At 41.9% G+C, this 16065-nt stretch overlaps 1 protein-coding gene across 3 annotated transcripts in view; it reads left to right on the top strand.

Moving 5' to 3' along the window:
• Window positions 1-2456: 2456 nt before the first annotated feature.
• LOC111225351 (DNA (cytosine-5)-methyltransferase 3A-like) overlaps window positions 2457-16065 on the top strand; it is a 41106-nt gene continuing 27497 nt past the window's right edge. For all 3 annotated transcript variants that reach the window (XM_022750165.1, XM_022750164.1, XM_022750163.1), the window contains exons 1-4: window positions 2457-2529; window positions 3740-3960; window positions 7447-7554; window positions 12074-12425. In XM_022750165.1, coding sequence (XP_022605886.1) covers window positions 3880-3960; window positions 7447-7554; window positions 12074-12425 — 541 coding nt within the window. In that variant the 5' untranslated portion in view covers window positions 2457-2529; window positions 3740-3879. The remainder of the gene's footprint in view (window positions 2530-3739; window positions 3961-7446; window positions 7555-12073; window positions 12426-16065) is intronic.

Raw genomic sequence — 16065 nt, 5'->3', positions numbered from 1 at the left:
CAAAAATCATCTCTATGGCAGTGTTTGCATCCCTCATTCTTACATGTTGTTCAGCAGCTACATCACTGCCTATTAGATTTAGTGAGTAGTCCAAGAGATCCCAAGTTGAAAAAGCTTGGGAAATAGAGAAACAAAAGAAGCCAAGCTGACTTTGGCTGAAGTAACATTATCAAGAACAGAAACTGCAGGTTTCTTTTCATGTATGTTTCTCTTCAGTTTCTGTTATGCAAATGAAAAGTGCAAGATGACCAAACTTCTAGTGTTCTTACACACGAAAGGCGCAGGACTCTCAGTCTTGTGTTCTGCTATATTTCTGATATGACTAATGTGTTTACTTGATGAGCGTTAACATTTTTTTTAACTTCCTGCCAGAAGTTTGTGTATGTTATGCATTAGCCTACATGTTGTTCTGCTCTGAAAAATTGAAAATCTTGATAGCTTTATAGTATAAAAGCTTATAGCATTTTTTTTTTTTTTTTATTGTTTCCACATGAATCAGTCAAATTATTTGTAATTGCAGGAGAAGCACAGGTGGAACTAATAACTTTAATGATGGCTCTGCTCCAGCAATTAAAAATGTTATTAGTAACACCTGTGTTTGACAAGTCAAAATGTCTTTGTATTAGGATTGTATAGGAAAAACTGTATGTATCCCTGACCAGGATGTCAAATACACAGAACAACATGAAGGAGTTCTAGTAATGACAAACGTGGGCAAATGTAACCACAGCGCATGTGTTGCAACAGATCGGCTGTATGATTTAATACACTGCTCAAAAAAATTAAGGGAACACTTAAATCACACATCGGATCTTGATGAACAAATTACTCAAGATGAAAATCTTTACAGATGTGCATAATTTGTTAAGAACAAAATAATGTAACAGCAGTCAATGGGGCCAAAATGATCAACCTTAACAACCCATTGAGGGCCTTATTTCACAGAAAATGAAAATGAAAATGAAAATGAAAAAATTTCTCATCACAGGTTGATCCAAATTGCGTGAATTTCATCACGGCAACTCATAATGGGATTTGGTAGTTGTGTATGGCCCCCACGTGCCTGCATGCACTCCTGATAACGTCTGGGCATGGTGCTGATGATTCGGCGGATGGTGTCCTGAGGGATCTCCTGCCAGACCCGGACCAGGGCATTCGTGAGCTCCTGGATATAGACTAATATAGACTGTAGAATACTCTGAGCAATAACTGTAGAAGGCATATGTTGCACTTCACTAGGCCCCAAAACTCGCTTGAGGCATGAAGTAATTGCATGGCTGCTTGGGGCCCCACAACCACCAGGGGGCCCTTAAATGAAGCAAATTAAAATGGGAAGTCTCCCCAGGTTCCTGTGGTCATTTAAAGAACATTAGTGCAGGTTTGTTGTATATTTGTTGGTTGTGTAGATTTTATGGCCTTTTCAAAAGAAAGAAACTGCACTGCCTCTCAGTAATTTTAATTATAGTGAAATGTAATTCATTGATACTTTACCCACTGACTGGAAACAAGAAAATATAAAACTGTTGCCTTGTGTCCTGCTTTGTTGTGTTACTTTTTAGCACACCACATTTCTACCAGTGTTATCTTTCAGTATCACATAACACTATAAAAAATTTAAAAAAAAAACACTGTATGGCAATAATTTCCACTTTCCACCTCATGGGTGCCTTTGTGACTGTTGTGTGACCATGTAGTGCACATGAAGGAATCAGTGGTCAATGGGGTCAAACACATTTTTCTTAAGGGCTCAAAACAGGTAAAAGCTCTCCATGTTTGGCCTTCACAGTGGCACCTAATCATTGTATGAGGTTCCATGCAGGGATGTACACAGACTCTAAATAAGTGTAAATTAGAGAGGGGCACGCCACTTCGCACACGCAAATTAGGGGACATTAAATTGTCCAGTTCTGAAATGAAGCATGGGAGTTTTAAAACTGGGGGCTGATATTTAAGTGTAAAGGCATAAAAAAGTCATAGTGTAGTAAGTCATAAAAACTCATAGTATAGGAAGGTATAAAAAAGTCATAGTGTAGAAAGGGATAAAAATGTCATAGTATAGGAAGGTATAAACGTTTTTAAACCTTACTGTACTATGACGTTTAGTATTGTAAGGCATAAAAAAGTCATCTATCATTGTCAAATAGAATAATCTAATAATTAATTAATAAACATGTTTTTTAAAGGGGGCATTTGAGTTAACATCATATGAATGTGCATCTGCTTAATATAGTTGTGTGTGTATTTTGGGGTTGGGGCGCTTTATAATTAGTTATTAGTCTGAGACAACCTTCACCTACCCCCCCCCCCCCCCCCCCCCCCCCCGTCAATATGTGGTGGACAGGGTGTAGAACCGGACGGCTTTAGGACCCGGTGGCACCAGTAAGACCGTCGGCAGGCCCCTGCAGTGAGAGCGGCGCATCTGGCGAGGAGCTGGCCGGCTGGGGAGGTGGAGGACGGGGAGAGAAGAGGAAGGAGGCTCCGGGAGCAAGCGAGACAAAAAGGGTCAGGCCTGGGACTTGGGAAAATCGGGTAACGAAACACACAGCGACTCACGCATTTAAATCCGTTTAACCCGGCACCAGTAACCGCGCAGGAAGGGTAACCTTTATGTGAACAAAAACGTGAAAGCCCCGAGAGCGGAAGGCGCTCGATGGAAATAGGGAAATAGCGATTTAGGGTTTGCTTTTTTGCAGATGTGCTGATTGGACATCGCGATGTGTACTTGAGCTTGACCGAATTTACAGCACAGAATCAGTATCGCGGCTCCTTAAAACACTGGCCTCATTAAAATAAAAGAAAAAATAAAGAAAAAATATCGGGGGTTTATCCTTCAGTGGCCGTGGCCTGTAAAAGACCACAATCCCCTGGGTCATATTGCAGACTTCCCTTGCTGCAAAAAAGACGTCTAAAACTTTGCAATTTGAACGCATAGCCAATGGAATTACAAATGCAAGTCAGTCGATCGCAGCAATGTGAGCGTTTGCACTGATTGTAGTTTGGTGTGCATGGAAATGCGCTGACTTTAAACGCATGTGTGGCCTTATAATAAATTACATTTTTCAAGATAACGCGTTCTGGCTGTTGCCTGCAATTATTTTTCAGCAGCGAGGACTTAATCCCAGCAGCTCATTAGACCCTCTAAATAAATCACAAGCGATTGTCATTAGTCTGGACTTAACCCTTTCGTGGAAACGTCCTGTGTGAATATAGATACATAGGCCTATGATTATTTTAGCACATTTCCACGAGTTCCACCGTGTAACTGTGGCTCCGCTGTGTGCGCATGGCTGACTGCTGAAGTAACTTTAACCCAGACTCTAGAGGTGAAAATTAAATATGAATAATATTATTATAAACCTTTATAATCATCCTCAGTTTCATTTGCAGCATTATTCGAGTTATTGTGCAGTTAGCAGCCATTTGATGTCAAGTACTGTACGTCCATACATCCATTTGGTGTAAAAAGTGGCCCAGGCCCTATAGGCGAGAGCAGGCATACAGTATCCTATAGGCTATCTCAGCATGAGAGCTTCCTATATGAGTCACAAAGGGAAAGCTGATGCTCAGAAATTGTCTCTTTATGGCAGAAAATAAGATTTGAACTAAATTGATTTGGTGAAATATGCACTGCATGAAACTCCGGTCACCTCTGAATCAAAGCATCACAGCACTAATGCAAAACTAAAGTGGATCTAATGTGTGAGAAGCTGATTTGTTGTGTTTCTTCTTTATCTTCCAGGAGCGCGGAGAGAAGAAGGATCATCTCTCACTTCTTTCTTTTTTTTATTCCTTTGAGTTTATCCTCACCTGAAACTTCCCCCCTCATCTACATCAGCCCATCATCAGACATTACCCATACTCCCATAAGACTCTTCAACGATGCCGTCCAACACTGTCACCAACACCAACACCACTGCATTCAAAGGCTCAGACTTCACCGACTCACCTGGAAACAGAATGGTAAGAAACACGTGTGAAATATAAAAGTGCGCCTCAGGAGTCTCGCGTAAGGAATTTCGGAGACTCCTCTGAAGCTTGGCATGTCAGTGAATGGCTCAGGATCTCTCAGCTTTATAGCCTGCGGGTTTAAAGAGTTCATTCAGTCATGTTTTGGTTTTTTGAATGACTTGAGCAAAGCTGTTGATTAATTTGGATTTGACAGTCCATCACTGCAAAGAGCCTCAAACTCACTCAGAGCTGATTTGAAAGGAGATTATTCACTGCAACACTGCTGTAGTACAAAGTGCCTTTTAGTATTTTTCCAAAAAATATCTATAAAGAGAATGTGAACGTAAGTGTGCATGAATATGTGTGTCTATCACAGGGGTTTAAGTCAAATAACAGTGTAATAGCGTTATTATTGTGATGGATAAAAAAGAAGTGGTTTGTGCAGTTACTTCATGCGAATTAAAAATTCTCCCAATTTTATGAATGAAGTTAATCAGTCAGTCAAGCTAATTCCTTATTGATCTCTGTAATCCAAAGATTTACTGCGATAGACTTGGTTGTATTGATTGATGGTCTGATTTTTTTTCCTGAAGCATCCACCAGCATGAGGCGTGCCATGTCACTTCTCATGATGCAGACAGACTCATTATCACAGGCCTTGTGTAACTGCAGCATCACTGTTGCTCCACAGCGGCGGCGTTAGCAGCATCACCGAGGAGGCTGTGGCGACGTGCAGCTGTATTATGTGACATTTGCTTGTTGTAATGGTGGTTGGTGACGTGGGCGTTGGCTGGTGTAGGTTGAGCTGGAGCTGGAATTGCTCTACGGCTCTTTTACTGGGGGGATCTGTCCTCTTCCTCTACGTTCCCATTAGACAGTACTGCCCTTAGTCTTGTTGCCTGGCAACAGACATTGCCTTAAATAACCGGCTATCCAGACAGAAATAGTGCAGCGATATTGACAGTGTGGTAGGGTTCACTCCAGGCTACAACAAATCATATTTCTTTTTTTTTTTCAGGAAATATTAGGGTGAAGCTGTGTGTGAAAATGGCGAGTTATTTTTTTTCATTCAGTGTTTCCGCTCTCAGGTTGAGAATTAGATGAGCGGTGTTGTGTAGGCTGCTCCTGCAGAGATAGCCAGGCACCACTGAATTGTGTCATCCATGTAAGTGGTTCCCAAATGAGCCTGCACACCAGGCTGCACTCAAAACGTGCTATTATCTATGCAAATTCTGCCGCCCTGGTAAGAAAAAACCAAAGCACCAGGCTCTATTAGTAATCATCACACAATGAACCGGCACCATCTGCAAAAAAAACACAAAAGCATCCATATCTACATTTAAAATAACCCCTTAAAGTCTTGTTAGCAACCTCTGTATTTTTATCCAGAAATTCACTGATGAGTATTCTATGATATTTTTCCATTTTTATCAGTTATAACCCTGCGCTCATTAATCACAGCAGCATCAGTTACTCTGATCACATGCATCTCTTTATGCAAATCAGTTTATCACACTGGGACACTAATGGTTGATGGATTTATTCCATATTAAGAGCAAACACTCCCTGGAAGTAACATGGCCTGACCTTTGAAATTCATGCCTCTGTTTATTAACATCCTCCACCTCTTACATTATTTAACAACTGGAGTCTGTTGGAATCTGAATCTCAAAGCCTAATTTTTGTTAAAAGAATATTTTTATGTCTCTTTTGATTCAACAGTAGAAAATACAGAGACAGAAAACAAGCAAATGTGAAAATTTCCCTGGGTGGTGGTACACATTACAAATTTTGATATATGTGCAAATGGTGACACCAGGATTTTCACAGGTTCACAAATTTTGATAGCAGTGATACATCACTCCAGCCTGTCAATAACAGAGGAGCTCATCAACGGTTTTTCCATTATTAACCCTCAAGTGTCTCAGGACAACATTGGGATCAAACTGGGGATCTCGCAGTTACTTAGTTACTTAGTACCCCATCATAAAACACCTCGCCCAAATAGTCATGAAGTAGTAGCAGTAGAATAGTCTTGAGATCATATATGTTCACTTTTTTTTTTTTTCGCAGCACGGACTCTTTGTCCATGTTGACTTAAAATGTGGGGTTCAGAGTTTACTCTCAACAGCAGCTGAGAAAACAATCTCACCACAAGGCCCATTCAGTAGCTGCTTCTGATATCACATGAGTTTGCCAAAGGGTTTTAAATCTAACATGGACAAGACAGGTCCTTTAAGTGCATGGGGAAAAAAACAACTACAATTTCATGATGAAGATCATGTGATAGGACCACTTACTAAATGGACCTTGTCATCCCTTGTAAAACCAGGATGCAAAACTAACTCACAAATGCCGATACTTAAAGGGACAGATATACGTACATGTCTAAAGTATACCACTGATTGCTACGTAGCCTGCATAGCATACGTTTTACACTTAAATGCTAGTTTGTATTTGCACTTTCCACTTGTTACCAGGTAGTTTTGGGATAGTTTTAAGCAGGGAGATGATGTAAATGCACATGTGCAGTGTAAAGTGTTATAAGCTAATTTGCTTCTTATTGGAGGTATTGAGAATGCTGCACCCATCTCTAGTCTCCCCTACTTTTCTTCTGTGTTTCGGTCACTGAAGTTTCTTGCTGTATTTAACGCCATCCATTATACAAAGACAAGGTCATGTAGTATCCTACAGTAATTGTCTCTCATGTTATTCTGTGTCACAGCTTAAAATAAAAGTTTTTAACAACAAGTCAGCAGAGGGTCTTGCAGTAATTGTGCGGGGAGCCCATTTATCTTTGAGGGAATCTTGCATTCAGCACTGAAGGAATTTAATAAGGACCCTGCCCTCCCCCCCACTGCAGCTGTCAGGAATGGTCTTGCAATCTTATTTGCATTCAGACCTGGTGCTGGTGGTCCTATTCAGTCAATATTGACACTCAAAGCATCTACATTAGGATCATCTTTTCTCCCAGGAGCACTTGGTGGTGGCGGACATGGGGCTTTGTTCACAGGGGCAGACAGTTTTATTAATCAAAAAGAAATTGCAGCAAGGGAAGGTGGGGGCCGGTCGACGTCTTTGTAACAGTGTCAAGAGGGGATTGTCTGTGGAAGGTCAGCGCTGCGTCCGCAGTTCTTTCACTTCAGCCTAGTTCAAAGGAATGTGTCATTCAATTTCTATCTGTCTCATTGTCCACTCAGCCAAAGACACTCAAGGACCCGCTGTAGCCCCTCCTTCCTTAAATGTTCAAGTGTTTTAGCGAGGTGCAGTTTTGTGTGTGTCCTGCAGATGTAATATCACTCCTGCTGCATCTTTGGCTGAGGTGAACTGCCACTTAGTTCACTGGACAAATACAATCTCATAACCTGGAGAGATGTAGCGTCGTGTGTGCATCCAGCCCTTGAAAGTAAACTTGACATTCCCATGAACAAGTGCACTGTTGCTTCAATTATTGCAGGATACTGTGTCTGAATCATGGTGTGGTCTTTTTGTTCACAGGGTGAGAGCACAATACTGGACATGGACCTGAGGACAGAGGAGAAGTTGGCTAAAAATAGTGCCTCTTGTAAAGTTGGCAAGCCTGGAAGAAAGCGCAAGCAGTTTCCAGTGAGTGTTGATCTGACATGTCAGAAACTTTACATTCACATCCATTCATTCATTCTTGTGTTTTAGTGATTTACTGTCAGTTTTTCGCAATGTCAAGATTCAAAATCAGTCAAGATCAGATATCAACTGGTCCTTGAGCACAGTAACATAAAATAAATCTGTAAAACTGCTTATTTATTTCTTTAGTTTGCACATGAGGGATTTTTGTGAAATAAGCCTTAGATTCTTCCATCACTTAAAGAATTTCTTTAGCCTGGGTTTTAATGGGCAGTTTTAGTGTCCAATGATGTTGTAAATGGTTTAAGGTTTAAGCAGAGTATCCTCGATAAGAACTGGTTCATACAGAGCGTCCTGGTAGCAGAGTGGTCTCAGCCACAGTGTCTACAGTTTAATTTCAGCTGGGGACCTTTGTTCCACTTGTTTTTCCGTCTGCCTCTTCAGTGTCAACTGTCAAATTAAAAAATGGCAAAACGGCAAAAAAAAAAAAGAAAAAAAGAACTAGGTCATACAACATGTTCATGCAGTCACATCTGAAGGCAGCTGTTCTGAACTGCCACACTCAAAGACAGAGTGAGAATTCTGCTGACAAACATGGGTGTAAACTGTGCATGTCTTCAGACTCTCCTGGAGGGCATTCAGGGTATTGCACTCATCTGTTCACGTGAAAAGTGACAGAAAAAGAGTCTGAGAGACCTTGATTACTTTCTCACTGCGTGAAGTGAATTGTCGAACGTAGCCTTCGGCATACTGTCATCAGAAAGGTGTGTGTGTGTGTGTGTGTAGGGCGTTTGTGTTGGAGTGTAATTGTGTCCTTCAAACACAGTGCTTGTTGGATCATCAAACAGCATCATACCCCCCCCTCCCCCCACATCCTAATAATCACACTGAGTTGCCAAAACCAACCATCAGACATTCACACCCATTTCACACGGCAACTGGCCAATATGTGGTGTCTAAGTATTTTCTTTTTTCATTCATTCATTCATTCAGAACGAGTGTGACACCGTGAATGTCTTCGAGCTGAGACTATCCCCTTCCCTGTGAAAGCAGGCTTTTCAACCCACTGTCAAGTGTGGCCTTTTGGAACAGCTATAAACATTTTGACAGATCATATGAACTATACATAAGCATAACCCAGCCGTGATAGTCTAAATGCTAGTTGTGAATGGTTAAAGTGAGTAGAATAGTAATATCTGCACAAGATATTCCACCTATCGGCAGCCTCAGTGTTGTACCAGCCTTCAGAAACCCGTTAACACACCACATGTACCTGTTTGTACTCATGAATAAACATCACACAGTCTCCACTATGTTTCTAAGATGCATGCCGACACTACACCAGCACCATTTGCAATCTGTTTGTGATGCCTTTTGTTGTTAAAAGCCCTGATTTAATAATGACTCTTGGGCCAGCATGTATCTGGGTATTTTTTTTTCTCCCTGAGATGTTATCATTTGCATAAGCCTGTGTTTAAAATCATGTTAATTAATTCTCACAGGGTGATTCAACAAACAAAAAAGGAGATTAGAAAAATATTTACCGATAATATATGGTGGGGATATCCCTGAGGGTTTGTGTCGGTGTATTTACAGCAGCTGGCTGGTAGCACCAATAACAATACTACAGTCAAATAGAAATAGTAGAAAAGGAAAACTATACTCAGATGCTCCAGTCACATGGGTGTTTGACTCTTGGTGTTATTCTTCTCAGAATGAGACAGTCACTCAAACATGTACTTGCCAAATTGAAATGCCGTCCAAAAGACACTGAAGGCTCTCTGACAGGCATCAGTGCTAGTTATTAAATCTTTGGTAGAAAACAGAAGGTAAAGCTGTTAATGGCTAAAAAAGGTGGTGTATCATTAACCCTGAGTCCAGCCCTCCAGAAAAATTCAAAACAAGGCAAAATATTAACTCATTCACCTCATCTCACAGGGTCTTACATTTTAAATATTAACTTCTGTTAACTGCTCTTTACTACCAGGGGTCCTGGCTGTTACATTCAGTGCTAGTCTGAAGGAGGTAACGAAATGCTCAGCTGGTCACATTATTCAGTAATCTGCTCTAAATTCCTAATATAATATTAACACCTAATTTCCCCCCTTGGGATCAATAAAGCGTCATCTTATCTAAGACAAATTAGCTGCATGTTAACATGTAACCAAGTTGTTTTATATGTAAGATGAAAAATGAATTGTTAATGAAGCAGCATTAATAGTTTTTTCCCCATTCATCTTTTAGCTCTCTTTTTGTTCTCTACCAACTTCTGAGGAAAATATCTGGCTTTTTAGCTGCTAAATGCTCCACTGTGTTCATTAGCTAGTTGCTAACTGTGTCTGTCTGCAGTTTGGTGCGGGGCAGACAGTGTACAGTGGTTTATCAGAGCCTTTTAGCTGAGAACAGCTACCTGCTGCTGCCAAAAGCAACACTGATATTAGCAGTGAGAGTGAACCAAAACAGTAAAGCTGCGGGCTGTAAAACCAAAAGAATGCGCTGAAAGACGCTAAAACACTAATGTAGAGCTAAGGATCTCCAAGTTGGATGATATTCATGAATAGGTTTATCACTACAAGTGATGCCTTTCACATTACATATATTCTCCTGATCCATTGTTAATATGAGAATAGTGATAAGTGCAGCTTTGATAGTTTATTTAACTTGTTATATACCACTGCATTTGGCAGCACGATGCTGTGGAAGTTGTAATGCTGCAGCAGTAAGTTGGATTAGTCAGTGTTTTGTTTTGACCTCTGTCTGCATGTCTGTGCAGCCTGATTTACTGACTGTGAACTCTGACCTCTGGCAGGGGCCTCATGTAGTTCACTGGGTCACTAATCTGTTGCGTAATTCTTTCAGCGACAGTTGTGTGTACTGTTTGTGTGTGAGCATATTGCCTGAGTTTGTGCATGTGTTCGACTTTCTGTTTGTTTCCCCGTCTGCCTGCTTTTGCATTTGTGTGTGTGTGTGTGTGTATGGGCCTAAACCAACTCACACACTGTAACCTTTTTTCTAGTCATGAATTGATTCAGAATATTAATATTGTTTGAGTTGTGGGTTGTTGTTTTCATTCGTTCTGTCAAATAGATTTAGTAGAGCGCTGCTCCAGTGCAACTGTTCAACATTTACAGTTAATTTGTTCTCAGTTACTACAATGATGAAGTCATTTAGAGTCTTGTGGCCTGCGAGGAATGCTTAAAAACCAACTTTGGCTTGATGTATCTTAGTTTTTACGATACAGTACGACTTTCACTGAAGTTTATTTTGTTCCTCTGTTCCGCATAATTTGCATTGCATTTATTACACAGACGTTTTATAGGTCTCTGGGTCACATTAAAGCTAGTTTACATTGTGTTTGCCTATTCAGTCTGCGAGAATTAGATTACGTTTGACCTTTTAGCCTCCAGCGCAGGGTCTTGTGTTTGCTAAATATCTTCTGTTGACAGACAGATGCCTCCTGAGGCGTTGCTGTCGCCTGGCTTCAATGCAAACTGCTGCACCTACATCTACAGGAGTTGAAAGCTTCAGCGCTGCTCTCATCACTGTTGACAGTCTGATCTCACAAGACATGCTCCACTTTCTGCTCCTAGTGACCCAGTAATGGGATTGTCTGAAAAGTGTGTTTTTTTATGGCTATTTTTAGGCAGCAGCAGAGACACTATCACATTTACTTAGATTTGAAACAAATCTTTTCTAGGTCCTCTAAGACAGCCGGCACTTTTTTTTAGCTGTAAGAGCTGAATGTCTGCCGCTTCAGTTAAACTGCAGCTTCAGATGGGTCAGCTCTCTTTGAATTTACTCCTCTGCATAGAATGAAATAGTTTAACTGGGCGTTCCAAACTGGACGGAGGGAAAAAACTTCTCCGTTGTCAAACAGCCAACATTTTTCACATATTTCCATGCTGCTGTAATGATGAATGCATGACTACAGGAAGCTCAGTAGTGTACCTGATGAACTGTAAAGTAATCCCTTCCTCTCTTTCCAAGTTAATGGCTGTACAGCAGATTTACTGGCGCAGCTTTGAAGTTTACAACTCCAGTTTAACAGAGCTAAATGGGAAATGCCATAATTCACTGACTAATAAGTGTAGAAGTTGAGCTACATGTTTGATTCTGTGCAGATAGAGCTGTGGAGGCATAAGGGATGAAATTAAGCTTATCTAATGTGAAATGGGTGAATGCTTTAATTGACATTTTCTTTCAAATAGCCCATTTAGCCAACATAGACTGAAGAGCGCTTATTCCCACTCTGATACTGCCAGCTGTTTCATTGGTACTCACTCTGATGACCTTTTTTTTCTCAAGCATGCTGGATGATTTGTTGTAAATCCTGGAAAGGTTTTGTTTATCGCACAGACAGCCTCGGTATATCCAGTGATATGTCATAACAGCTGACAGGCACAACACTGCCGCACACCTTCAGAACATCAAACTGTAACATACTGCCACAGCAATAACAATCTATAAAGCTGATAGATTGCCAGGATGTTAACATTTCAAGCCTCTTTTCCTCTGCCTGCAGGTCGAGAGCTTTGGCTCCCTCAAAGATGGTGTGGGTGTGGGCAACAGCTACACTGGGGTGGGTAGGCCGTCCATGGCACAGGTCCACAATGGAGACGTGGGCGGGCACAGAGACAGGACGTCCGACGCCTGTTTTCCCAAACAGGAGAAGAGGGAGGTGGAGAACGGGATCCCCAGAGACCCTTCCTCCTGCCGGGCAGAGGACAGCTCCCATGGTCAGATCCTGAGCCCTTCCCAGGAGAACGGATTCCTGCCCAGCCGGGAAGAGCAGGACTCGGAGAAAGACAAGGACGACAGCCTGACAACACCGCGCAAGAAAAGAGGGAGGCGGAAACTGGAGCGCCCAACGAAATGTGAGTTTTTGGCCTCTGCTTGCTCAGCTTCGCTATCTTTTGATCTGCTCTCTGCAGACCCAGGAGGAAAAGTCACATGGACATGACTTGTACGAGAGGTTGAGTAATGAATTGCAAATCAGATTGAGTGGGTCTGCGCAGCTCCGCACACAGAGCATGACACTGACGCTGCCAGGATGAGTAACCCAGAGGCTAAAAGTGTTGCATTCATGCTGCTGCACAGCACTGGGGAGAAAGTCACTCGTAAATATTAGCTCTGCTTATACTGTATACTATACTATACTATACTTATACTGTTACTAATAATATCATACTCATTATACTCAATGTTTGACTGCTATATTTCACTTCCTCTCATTTCTTCTCAATGTCTTGGTGTGTTTCCCAAATGCTTTCACTATGCACCGCAGGTTGACATTTGAATGTGCAGCGCCATCATAGATATAATGAGTCAGTCAAAACCTTGTTAAGCACAGTATTGAGCATTCAGAGTAGGTGCAAGTTATATGGAACGTTTGCATCTGGACTGTTACTGTACCTAAAAGTATTGAAGAAGTGATTCATTTTGTGTAGATCTGAAACAAGCTGTTGATTAATTGATTAGTCAACTGACAGGAAATAGTATTTATGGGGTATGGATTGTCGGTCAGAAAAAGTAATTAATAAGAAAATGTCACCTGGGGCTTTATGATGGGAATTTTTCTATAGACAAAATGATGAATAGAGACAATAAACATCAGATGAATCAGTTAGGAAAACAATCATTAGTCTAATTATGTGAATTTTATCAGTAAAGGCCCAGTAACAGGAAAGACAGCAGCAGAAAGGTGGCATTACCTTTTCTAGTGCAAAATGCAGCAACATATTTGTTCCTCGAATAATTATCATAACTTAAATTACTTAAGTAAAATTGGACTATTACATACAATATAATAACTATCTTAAATGCGAACGGTCCACGTTATAATAAACTATTTTATGTTTTATGTTGATGAATTTTGGTCACACAACTGAGTCTGCACCAGCCACAGAGCAGAGGTGGATAAAATTAGCATTTAAAGATGATATAAATCAGGGGGTATTGTTGGGAGAGAGTGGTGTTGACAGGTAGTTTTTAGTCCAAGATGGAGATTAACCATATCACTTAGCCCCCCCACACACTCCCCTGCTTTCCAGTCCTATCTCTCTCTCTCAGCCACGTGTCTCTGTGGCTCCTCTCTCGGCCGCAGAGACACCGGCTCTGACCTTGATGAGGAGTGCAGTAAATAAAGCCAGGGGAGGAGCGACTCGTCTCCTGGCAACAAGCCTCTGTTGGGAGCTGGCAGGTCTCTGTTGTGGCCGCCTCCCCGTCGGGGGCCCTGCCAGGTGGATGGCGTCGTGCCCAGAACTCTTTACAAACTGGGTCTGCACTCTGTATTCACCTGGTCAGTGCTTCTAGGATCTGTTACTCCCAAGCAGAAACCAGGGATAACCCTGTTTGCTTTACAAGACTTCTGAGCGCTGGCTCCAGATCCTGCTCAGCTTTAGTATGATACAGTGGTGAACACAGAGGGCATGACAAAAATCGATATCATAAATCTATATAATTTTTATTTCATCTGTTTATTCTCAGTTGTTGCACGGTGCTTTGTTTTGAACGAGGATGTAGAATTAAAGCAATGTGAGGCAGGGGAATGTGACGGGACCATGTTTTAATTTTTTAGTTACAAAAGCTGTTTCAGGGTCACTCCTCCAGTAATAATGAGAATCACTCAGCCGGTGAAAACATGCACAAAGTCTTTCGGAAATAACCCTGACGACATCATCAGGCTTTACGAAGCAAAGAGGGTCAAACACAACGATGCTTTGGGTTGCATTACAGGAAGAATAGGAATAAAGATTTTTAGAGCTAAATCCATAATCGGAACTAAACGTATCTCACCCTCAGGTGCTTCAATTCTGACCGTTATTTTTTTTTCTAATTTGTCTGTTTTCAGTCCCCAAACCGTATGAAAGTGCAACATTAAATCACCATCTTGCAATAGAATCACACCAGCCGGACGCCCCTCAATGTCCCAATTCTGTCCCATGAGTACTCAGTAGTCATTACGGACGACACCCATATTTGAACTTGACATCACTGACTGTGTCTTGCATGGTTGTGAGGCTACCACGGTGCCAGAATCTGTCCAAAGGCACATAAACAGCTGCTAGAGTTCCTAAAACCACCTCTGTGGTGGTTCCTGCTACAGTAGGTGACTCCAGGAGCATATTTTACCGTGATGACACACACAGGCTGACAAGGGGAAAACAATACAGGCCACACACTGTCACAGTTGGTAACAAGTATCAGATCTTTTGTGGAAAAGCCCCTTTACAGTTTCCACAGACAATAGACAGACAGACAGACAGCAGGCAGGCAACAAAACAGCAGACTGAGGTCAACTGAAAGAGGAACCAAGTAGTCAGCAGGAGCAGCGTTAGCCACAAAGTCAAAGAAAAGAACATGTGTGAACATGGCACAACAAGGACAGCTAGTTGTTTGCAGGCTGCACACACACAAGTTTTACTGTTTGTCACAGTTTGAGTAATATTTGATGCCTATGACACACTCATGCAACATTTGTAGGATTTCTTTCAATCGCGACGTCAAAATCATTTGGGGGAATGAGAAAGTAAGAAGCAAACTGTGAAAATTGTAGGTTTTGTACAAAGGACATTTAGAACAGGCAACTGTGGCGCAAAAAAAGCAGCACAAGTCTGCACGTGCATGGCCACACAAACGTTTAATTCAGATTACATCAGCAAAAAGTGTCCACAGTACCCAGTGCCCAGAATTTAATGGCTAAGTGCTGCACCTGCATGATGTATAGATTTCCCTCTCTGTGAGGTACTAAACATCAAACCAGACTGGCACTGAAGATAAACATGCGAGGAGAAATTAATGCCGTAACTGGACAAGTTTGGATAAAGGGAGTGTTGATGTACATTCATCTGAGAGAGGAGAGTCCTTGGTGGGGGGCAGTGTGGTGGATCGATAGTCAGCTAAACAGGGTTTCTGTTATCCATCTGGAGGGCACAGGAAGGATTTGAGCTCCGGCTGGAGTGGAACTGAGCTCTAGCAATACGAGAGCTGGAACCCGCTCAAACTGGCAAGGTATACTCTCTGTGGGCAACATTAGCCAGCTCCCCTCACAAACCCAATGACCTTGGCAGTCCGCGCCGCCTCACCGATTTGTTATATAGTCACTTATTCCCGATGAGGACGACGAGACCAGGAGAGAGTGATGGAAAAAAAGAGCAAGGGGTTTGGGTTTGGGGGTGGGGGTGGGGGGAGGAACAGGGGGCTCAGCTACACATGGAACCAACTTGAAGAGGCTGCTAAGAGAGCAGACTATTGTTTGGACAGGTCTGTAGGGTACTTCACTGACAAGCCAGTGTTGGCTGTGCAGAAAACATGCCATCAAAAGTTGTCCTTAGCCTCTCAGGGCTCAAGTGTTACGATAGTGTCTGGGCTTCGACTAAGCAGATAGTCATGTTTACTCAGGCTGTGCCATAATGCTAATTTAGGGCACAGCTGCTTGAATGATGTGTGTATACTCCAGTCGTGTCATATCACCTTGCCTGGTCACTTTTAGAAACACTTGCTTACATTCAAATT

Source organism: Seriola dumerili, unplaced genomic scaffold (assembly GCF_002260705.1).
Source record: "Seriola dumerili isolate Sdu_G_001 unplaced genomic scaffold, Sdu_1.0 BDQW01000149.1, whole genome shotgun sequence".
Taxonomy (NCBI): Eukaryota; Metazoa; Chordata; class Actinopteri; order Carangiformes; family Carangidae; genus Seriola; species Seriola dumerili.
The sequence above is the reverse complement of the archived record's forward strand: the minus strand, read 5'-3'. Positions and strand labels throughout refer to the sequence as shown.